Source organism: Ochotona princeps, chromosome 4, assembly GCF_030435755.1.
Source record: "Ochotona princeps isolate mOchPri1 chromosome 4, mOchPri1.hap1, whole genome shotgun sequence".
NCBI lineage: Eukaryota > Metazoa > Chordata > Mammalia > Lagomorpha > Ochotonidae > Ochotona > Ochotona princeps.
Genome location: NC_080835.1, coordinates 7,466,780 through 7,475,913, shown reverse-complemented (window position 1 = coordinate 7,475,913; position 9,134 = coordinate 7,466,780). Strand labels below are relative to the sequence as shown.

Genomic DNA, 9,134 nt, shown 5'->3' with positions numbered 1-9,134 from the left:
AGGCCCCAACCACGGCCCAGCTGCCCGCCTGCCCGACCTCACGGCTGTAACCGTGGCTCCACGTTCCCAGGCCTGGCTGCTCACCTCCCAGTTATCCCTGCCTGACAGGAGCAGGCAGTTCAGCTGAGACTTGAGAGATAACCTGCAAAAGATGTGGGGTAACTAGGTGCCTGGCAGGCTGCCAGACACACCAACGGGGTGAGGAGGGAGGGCACAGAACACGGGGCTCCTGGAGATGGCACGTTCAGCGGGGGTCCAGGGGACGGGCTCTCACCTTATGCTCCAGGCCCCGTGGGTTCCGGATCCTGTGGATCCGTATGACCCTGTCCAAGCCGCAGGAGGCCAGCAAGGGTTTGAAGGGTGGCACTGTAACCCACGACGAACTTGCTGCCACGCCAGTCCCTTGAGACAGCCCAGCAGGCGCCCTGGAGGAGTGGGCAGACATCAGTGCTGGCTGGTCAGCCAACTACAGACTGAGAAGGAGTTAGCAGAGTTTCCACTTCATACAGGAGTAGTCACACAACTTCGGATGAAGCCAAGCTTTGGCACTTGAGCAATCTGGTGCCAGCCAGCAAGCTTCACAGCTCCCCAACTCCACGTGAGGGGGCACCCCGCCCCTCCTCCCCACACTCCCAGTAAACTGACCTTGCCGCAAGTCAATTTCTGCCAGCTGCCCATGAGTGTGTGCCGAGACAATCACCGAACTGAAGAGGAACCCAGGCGGGAGGGGGACTCAGTAGAAACTCCCGAGGTCTCCCCAAGCCCCACCCGATCCCCTTGGCCCACCTACTTGCCCTCAGGAGTGAGGGTCATGGCTGTCAGTGGGTACTCTCCGTAGGTGGTCTCCAGGGACTGGCCGGCGCTGTGGGGACGCTGGGTCGTAGACACGGACCTTGAGGAAGACTAACATCACTGTGTGCCCTCAGCCAGTGCACTGCCCTTGGGCACCTGTGCCCTGCTTTCAGACAGGCTTTCCAGCTGAAGTCCCCTCACAGGGAGCTCTGTGCAATGGTGGGGAGCCACGTGGGAGCATGAATGAGAGGATGGGTGCGTGTGTAAGGCGAGTATGTGAACATTCCACATCCCCAGCCTGTGCAGGAGCAAAGCAAACGGCACATATGGGATCATGTGGCGACCGGACACCAGCTCGCACTGAGTCTCAGGACTATTTTTTTTGTTTAAACTTTTCATTGTTGTTATTCAGAGATTTATTATTATTGTTTGGTACCAGTGCACTAGCTCAAGTAGCGAATTCTTCCCCTTGCAATGCTAGCGTCCATATGGCGCCAACCTGTGTCCCAGCTGCTCTATTTCCCATTCAGCTCAATGTTTGTGCCTAGGAAAGCAGTGGAGGATGGTCGAAAGCAAGATGTTACTGAAAAGCTGACTTACAGAGACAGGAAGATCTTGCATTTTCTGGTTTAACTCCCCAACTGACTGCAACGCCTAAACCTGGGCCAGTCCAGAAGTGGGAGTCCAGACTCTTCCGGCTCTCCCATGCAGGTACCGGGTCCCAAGAACTTGGACCACCCTCCATTGCTTTCCCAGGCATGTTAGCAGGGAGCTAGCTGGATGGATGTGGACCAACTGGGACATGAACTGGTGCCCATTTGGGATGCCAGAGCTTGCAGGTGAAGAATTAACCTGTTGAGCCACCACTGCCCCGAGCCAGGGTTCTGAACAAGACAAGTCCTTCACGTAGAGCTGGCTGAGGCTAGAGAGGGGTCAGGCCAGTGTCTGAAAGCCCATCAGAGTGGCTGCAGGAGGCACAGCTCAATGTCTGCTGATGACAACCGCTCTCCAGATCTCCACTGGGACAGGGCACTCTCCTCCTTTCTTACACGGGGAGGGAAATGAAGAGCCACTCTTCAGAGGACACCATCCTAGCTGCAGCGAGGGAAGCCCCAGCTCCTGGACAGGAGTGTGTGGCCTAGAGCTCAGCTGGGAGGAGGCCGAGGAGGCCACTCCACACCACAGGGACCTGTTCTGTCCAGGGAGGCTGTCAGCCACAAGGAGGTGAGGGCGGACGGTCCTGTACCTGGTGGTACCCTGTGCAGGTGACAAGCTTCTGAGACCCGGGGAGAAACTGGATATCCTGGTCCCAGATGGGAACACGCAGGTCGAGCCAGTCATTCCGCACCTGGCGGAAGGGAAAGTGCGGATCAAGCTTGTGGGGACACGCAGAAGTCCCTCCCTGTGGCCCACTGGTGTGACTCAGTCCCTGGCCACAACCTCCAGGAACTCAAGGGCAGCCCCTCCCTGCCCTCCACTCACATTCTTGGCCTTGAACACTGGTTCCGGAGACCCTTGCAGGTCCCACACCTTCAGTGCATTCTCCTTCCCGCCTGTGGCGACCACATGGGGACGTCATGGATCCTGCCGCATCCGGCACACCCCCAGGGCCCACACTCAGTTCCAGAAGCTGAGAAGGGGAGAGGGAGTTATTTCCAGAGTCCTTCATCCTCCCTCCCCTAAAGCCCTCCTCAGGCACCTGCCCGGCCCCAGGGGAGCCTCACCGGGTCAGGAGAGGCCTCCTTGTCACTGTCACGCCAGACTCGGAGATCCCAGAGTCCACACACGTGATGAGGGAACTGCAGAGGCAGGAGAGAATTGGCAAGGTTTTTTGTTGTTCTGCTTTGCTTTAAGGTTTATTTTGTATTTGAAAGGCAGATTTACAGAGATGGGAGAGAGGCAGAGATCTTGTACCCACTGGTGACTGCCTTCCCTCGGTACTGGGATGCTGGCTGGGGTGATGCAAAGACCGCGGGAGAAGCTTCTGTGCCAGGTGACTTCCTCATGTTGCATTAGAGCGTTGGGGACAATCCCGGAGAGTCTCTTATTAATAATGGGGATTGTTCACTGGTTCACTCCCCAAACAGCTGCAACAGCCATAGCTAACTGAGCTGAAGCCAGGGAGCCTGAAGCTTCTTCCAGGTCTCTAATCTGGGTGCAGTGACACAGGACTAGGGCCTTCTTCTGCTACTTTCCCAGGCATGCTAACAGGCAGCTGGATCTTTAGTGAAGCAGCCAGGACTCAAACCGGCACCCATACAAGATGCCCCTCTGAGAAATTAAAGATTTTGCGTTTGACCCTGTGGTTCAGATGCCGATGAAGACACCTGTGTTCCCGTGGCACAGCACGGTAAGCCTCTGCCTGCAGCACTGGCTCCCATCTGCTGGTGCTGCCATGGGAGGAAGCAGGTGACAGCTTACAACGATTGGGCCCCTGCCACCAACAAGGGAGACCTGGATTAACTTCACATTCCCCACATGGGTGCCAGAGATTACCAGCTATCTCCCCATTACCAAGAAGCAGAAAGTGGGCTACACGACTGAACCCACGCACTAAGACGGGACCTGGGGCGCCAGACAACCTGCCTACTGAGTCAAACACTCAGAATCAAGACAATAACTGAAAGGACGGAAGTGGGGCTGATCTGATCTGATTTCAGCCTAAGTCAGACACTAGCTTCCCCTCTCGAGTTCTGGAAGTCTCTTTTACAAAATACTCCTGCTGAGAAGCTCCAGGGAGTTTCTTCCCAGATCTATCAATCCTGGGCCATAGGCTCCTGGTCGCACCTGCCCATCCGCTCCCTCTGTCTGGGTTCAGGCTGTGGCCACAGTGTCTTAGCCGCTCAGCAACCCATCCTGCACACTCCACACTCCTACAGGCTCATGGCCCTCACGGGGCACTTCCAGCTCAAAACCCATCGCTGCCCTCCATCTACAACACAAGTTCTCTCAACCTCACATCAAAAGCCCTTTCTGTGGAGTCCCACATTACACCAAATGCTTATGCCATAATGCTTCCTGCTGTCATGCCTCAGTGCTAAGGCAGTGCCTGTACCGCCTGCACTCCATATGAGTGCTGGTTCGAGTCCTGGCTGCTTCTATCTGGAATGTAGCTCCCTGCTCATGCGACTGGAAAAACAACGGGAGGGTGACCCAAGTGCTTGGGACCAGATCACCCACACCACTACCTCCTTGTATCACTCGACTTGGGCAGCCTCACCTTTCTGTTGGGGTTGTCAGCGTCCACTAATTTCACGATCCCCATTATTACTCTCCCGGGACCGTCCCCAACGCTCTAATGCAACATGAGGAAGTCACCTGGCACAGAAGCTTCTCCCGCGGTCTTTGCATCACCCCAGCCAGCAGCATCCCAGTACCGAGGGAAGGCAGTCACCAGGGGTTGATGGCATCCATGCATTCGGCGACCCAGGGAACCCCGCATTCCCCTGCCCAACCCGCCCCCCCCAAAGCCCAGGCAGGAGGCGGCTCTTACTCGTCGGCCTGGGCGAGGCCCCGGAACGTGCCCTTCGCCGCCGGGACAGTGCCTGTGTCCCTGGAACGCGCCTTCCTCGGTCCCGAAGCGCTTCACCGTGCCATCCGCGCAGCCCAGCAAGATTCTGCGCGCGGACAGGAGCGGGCGTCAAGGGGCGCGAGGTCCCCGCCCGGGGCCTCCCGGCCATCTCCCGGCCATCCCCCCACACCTGGCTCTCGCCGCCCGCGCCCCAGCACAGCACGCTCACGGCCTCCTCGCGCCGCGGCTGGCCGGCCGCCGTGAAGTTGGTTGCCTGCTTCCGTTGAAGGTTCACTCCTGCGGGATCCAGACATCAGCCGCCCGCAGGACACGGGCAGGGCACACCCGCAGTCCCCCGAGCCATGACCCCCCCAGCCACCCACCCGCAACGCACCTTTCAGGATCCCGGTCTCGGTGCCAACCCACACATGATTCCAGCAAGCCACGGGGCCGCCATGACGGAGCCCGGAAACGGGGAGCGCTCACTTCCGGCGCAGCGTGCCGTCACCAGTAGGGGCCGGGTCTCATCCGGATCTAAGCCGTGGCGGGAAGTGAGGATTTCCGGTCCCTGAAAGCTCGGTCTGGAGGCGGGAGCAGCCTGGGTGTCCGCAGTTCGCGGTGGTCAAGCGGCCGGAGCGCGGTGGTGTCAGAGCCTTGTCCGCCGCGGGCTCGGTGCGCGCTCTCAGCCCAGGGCGGCCGGCCGCTGGGTCGGGGGCAGCTCCGGCCCCCGCGGCCTTTGGGGAGTGAGTGACCCCTGAGAATGAAGAGCTGTCTCCGTCTCTGCTTCACCTGTGTTTTTCTCAGTGGTGTTATACCGGTGCGGTGGTCTAAGTAAAGTCCCGCCTTAGCCGAACCGGGATCCCGTCTGGACCTCGGTTCTAATCCCGGCGGCCCCACTTCCCCCGTGCTTGTGGCCTGAGAAAGCTGTGATCTTTCCTCTGGCTTTCCGATTTGCGCGAATATCTAGAATATTCTGGCATACCGCATTACAATAGTTACAACAAACATCAAACGCGGTAAGGCATGCGCGGGTGCTGCTTCACAACCTTCGTTTTTCTCACTTTGACCATATTTCCGTAGCTGATTTGGGCACAGAGTGTCACACGCTACAGCAAAGTAGGTTAAGACAATGGTTTTCACGTTCTGTTTACTTCTTGCACCTGGGAAGTGGGGAGAAGATACGTAGACGTGCCAGTGCCAGGATCTGACGTGGAGAACGCTCTGGGGTTCTGCCTCAGTAGTTTTAATACTGAGCGTTTTTCCTCCCTGTATATCAAGTACGAAAAAATTTTCAGAGATCAGCGGCTGGTGTTGTCGAACACAAAGCTCATGGCTAGGGAAACGTCTTTCCGTATAAATAGTTGACTTGAAGTAAATAAGAAAAGACGTATCTCATGGCTGTTATTAAGAACAGCGACGTTTATCTCACAGTAACTGTAGTAAAAGTTCTTCCATTAGACCACCACCAGCTCCCCCGGAGGGGTGCACCGTTCCTGGAAGTACTGCAATACCAGGTCGATGCGTGGAGTGGACGGAGCAAGCTCCTATTCCAACTCCTAGCTCCAAAAATCCATTTAATATATTGTCCTCGGATAGAGGACGTATCAGATATTAAACTGATAAGAACAGATACTACACTTGATCTTAGCCAAAAGGCCGAGAAGCGATACTCAGCAGCTCGTCGCCGAGGAAGCCCTACCCTTACTATACCTAATACGGTTGTGGTGCCTTCCCAATCGTACCGAGTAAACAAGTTTCTGATAAATTTCTCTTTTTAGAATTAATGTTTCATTAGTTTAACCTCATAAGAAGAAAGATATTTAGGGAAAAGAGACCTTAAATACAGTCCTTCGCTGCTTCTCCAGCGGGCTTGTTGCTCGGTCTATTTTACATAAACCCCGCCCCCACTCGTTTACAGTCTCAGGATTGGTCCTGTTGCTATTCCGGATTGTAATTTCCGCGCAGCCTCAGTCTCTTCTGGGGCAAGCTGCCTTTCTGTGGAGCGACTGGGAGCCCGGTGTCAGTGTCGGGCGTGTTTCTTGGGTTGTAGTCTCTGCTGAGTGAGGGGTCGGAGCGTGGGCTCCCCGGCGGTGTCCCAGGGCTTCTCTCCCGGCGCTTTTCGTTCATAGACGAGGAAAAAGATGCACCTCGACAGCTGAGCGATTCCTTTCACTAGAACAAATCCCACGGAAGCGAAGCTTAGCTTAGCTGTATACAGAGGGTTCACACGAAGCAGGGCTGAGAAGGGACTCTGGGTCCTGCTGCTTGGAAGCTACTAAATTAGCAGCCACTCAGCCTGGTGTGGAAATGCAAATCTTGGCTAGGTAGAGACCCCCCCACCCCCCGCAATCTGTTAGGTCTTTTCCCCCGACGCCTCACGTGGCCAGCCGGGAGGGAGCCCAGGGGGGAATTGGGAACTCCGACAGCTCTGACACCCGCTGCCTACCCCAACAGTCCCTGCCCTGTATATAAACAACGTCTGCTTCTTGACTCCAGGGACCAAAGCTGTAGCTCCTCAGACCTCTACCCCTGCCTGAGGAGGGAGGGGACAGCACAGGCAGCTGGTCAAAAGAAACAAAGTACACACCCATAGAAGCTGGGCTGGGCTCAACACTGTTTTGCTACATATCATAAGTAACGACGTTCTAGTGTCTAATGGTAATTCCTCCAGTGCCGCAAGGGTTAAGCACTAGCATCTATTCCTACAAGAAGGCTTCTGACCCCCATTTCCATTGCCCTTGGCGACGCATCAGTATTTTTTTGTAGCTTGTTTGTGAACTTCATGTTGACGAAAATGCCCTTCCCCGGCTCTTCCATGTTCGTCTTTCTCTGCAGCTCACTCCTTCCGGTCTGTCCTTTCTGCTGCCTGGGGAAGGGAAGCCCATGACCTTGGTTCCCTGAAATAAAGGCCATCTCAATTCTTCTTATGTATTTGGCTGAATTATTCTTCCCCTGGTGGTCGACAAATCTAGCATTTTGGCGAGCGGTGAATCTAACACACCCATTGTAAAACTAGAGGGGAAATCAATGGTGGGGGAACCTTGCGGAGGGACACGGGCAACCCCAGAGCCTGTAGAACTGTATCAAACCAAAGTAAAATATGGACCTGGAGCAGTAGCCTAGTGGCTTAAATCCTCGCCTTGAATGGCTGTCCTCACCCTTGTCCACAGCCTGCTGATCGCTGTCCTACTCTAAGGCTTCTGCCTTGGGGCCATCAGGTGGGGGTGGCCAGTGCAGGTGGACAGGGGTGACTTGAGGCCCACAGTAGGCGCTGGGCTGGGCTGTAGGTCAGACCCCGCAGCAGCTTCTGCCACGGGAACACCTCCAACCCCCAACACTTGCCCACATGTTTCCTGATGTATTTCTTTTGATTGGAAAGTCAGATATACAGAGAGGAGGAAGAGAGACAGAGAGGAAGATCTTCCATCTGCTGACTCACTCCCCAAGTGTCTACAATGGCTGGAGTTGAGCTGATCTGAAGACAAGAGCCAGGAGCCTCTTCTGGGTCTCCCATGCGGGTGCAAGGCTTTGGGCCATCCTCAATTGCTCTCCCAGGCCACAAGCAGGGAGCTGGATGGGAAGCAGAGACAGTGGGATTAGAAGCGGCAGCCATATGGGATCCTGGTACATTCAAGAAGACTATAGCTACTAGGCTACCAGGCCGGACTCCTGAAATCCTTTTTAAAACAAACAAAACAAACTATTTGGGACTGGTGTAACAGTTCAATTTGCTAATCTTCTTGCAAGCACCATCATCCTAGTTTATGTCCCGGCTGCTCCACTTCTGATCTGGTTTCCTGCTTGTGGCCTCTGGAAACAGTCAGGGATTGCCCAAAGTCTTGGAACCAGAGGATGGGAGACCTTTCTCGCTTTCCTCCCTTCTCTCTGGAAATCTGCCTTTCCAATAAAAATGAATAATCTTTAAAGATCTATTTACTTTTTATTGGAAAGGCAGATTTCCAGAGAGAAGGAGGGACAGAAAGAAAGAAAATCTTCCATCCTCTGGCTCACTGCCCAGCTGGCCACAGTGGCTGGAACTGAGCTGATCCAAAGCCAAGAGTCAGGAGCTTCTTTTGGTCTCCCATGCTGGTGCAGGGTCCCAAAGACTTGGGCCGTCCTCAAATGCTTTCCCAGGCCACAAGCAGGGAGCTTGATGGGAAGTGGAACAGCCAGGACTCGAACCAGCGCCCACATGGGATGCTGGTGCTTGAAGGTCGAGGATGAGGCTGTGAGCCACCGTGCTGAGCCCCAAGAGATGCCTTCTTACTGCACTGCACTGTCTTCTTTCCAGCATTTATTATCAATCTTAGGGTGATGGAAAGTGTGACAGAGATTTTGGACTGATAATTCACTGCTCGCGGGCCGGGGAGAGGGACTGCCTGGGTACCACAGTGTTTAGCAAGAGGCTTGGCCTTCACCAACTAGAGGCCAGTTGTACACGTCGACCAACCCCATCGTCCCACATTGTGACACTCAGGTCGCTGTAGACCCTGCCAAGTGAAAGGCAGAATTATTTCACTGATTGATTAGCCATCTCTCCTCTGGGACGAACAAGCAGCAACGGCAAGGACTTCCCCTTTCTAGGGGTGCATTTGTGGGCTGGAGGGGAAGCAGTTCATTGACTGGTGCTTGTGGCATTTGATTTAAAAATGAGAGACACTGAGATTGTCTTCCATCCCCTAGTTCACTCTCCAAATGACCGCAATGGTCAGGATGGGGCCAGGCTGAAACCAGGAGGCAGGAACTTTCTTTTTCTTTTTTTAAGCTTTTTAAAAATCATTACTTAAAAAAAGATGTATTTATTTTTACTGGGAAGGCAGATGTACAGAGA

General features: G+C 54.8%; 1 protein-coding gene and 1 non-coding gene across 2 annotated transcripts in view; both read right to left on the bottom strand.

The window, feature by feature from the left end:
- Window positions 1-8,758, bottom strand: part of WDR74 (WD repeat domain 74) — a 9,553-nt gene extending 795 nt beyond the window's left edge. Inside the window, 16 exon segments of the mRNA XM_058662237.1 lie at window positions 85-140; window positions 274-357; window positions 360-425; window positions 646-704; window positions 791-849; window positions 851-892; window positions 2,039-2,140; window positions 2,275-2,397; window positions 2,399-2,422; window positions 2,517-2,563; window positions 2,566-2,591; window positions 4,286-4,317; window positions 4,319-4,409; window positions 4,492-4,600; window positions 4,698-4,784; window positions 8,722-8,758. Of these exon segments, the coding sequence (XP_058518220.1) occupies window positions 85-140; window positions 274-357; window positions 360-425; window positions 646-704; window positions 791-849; window positions 851-892; window positions 2,039-2,140; window positions 2,275-2,397; window positions 2,399-2,422; window positions 2,517-2,563; window positions 2,566-2,591; window positions 4,286-4,317; window positions 4,319-4,409; window positions 4,492-4,600; window positions 4,698-4,784; window positions 8,722-8,758 (1,044 nt within the window).
- Window positions 5,781-5,971, bottom strand: LOC118759646 (U2 spliceosomal RNA). Its single transcript, XR_004996330.2, has one exon. It is a non-coding gene; the product is annotated as a U2 spliceosomal RNA (small nuclear RNA).
- Window positions 8,759-9,134: the final 376 nt, after the last annotated feature.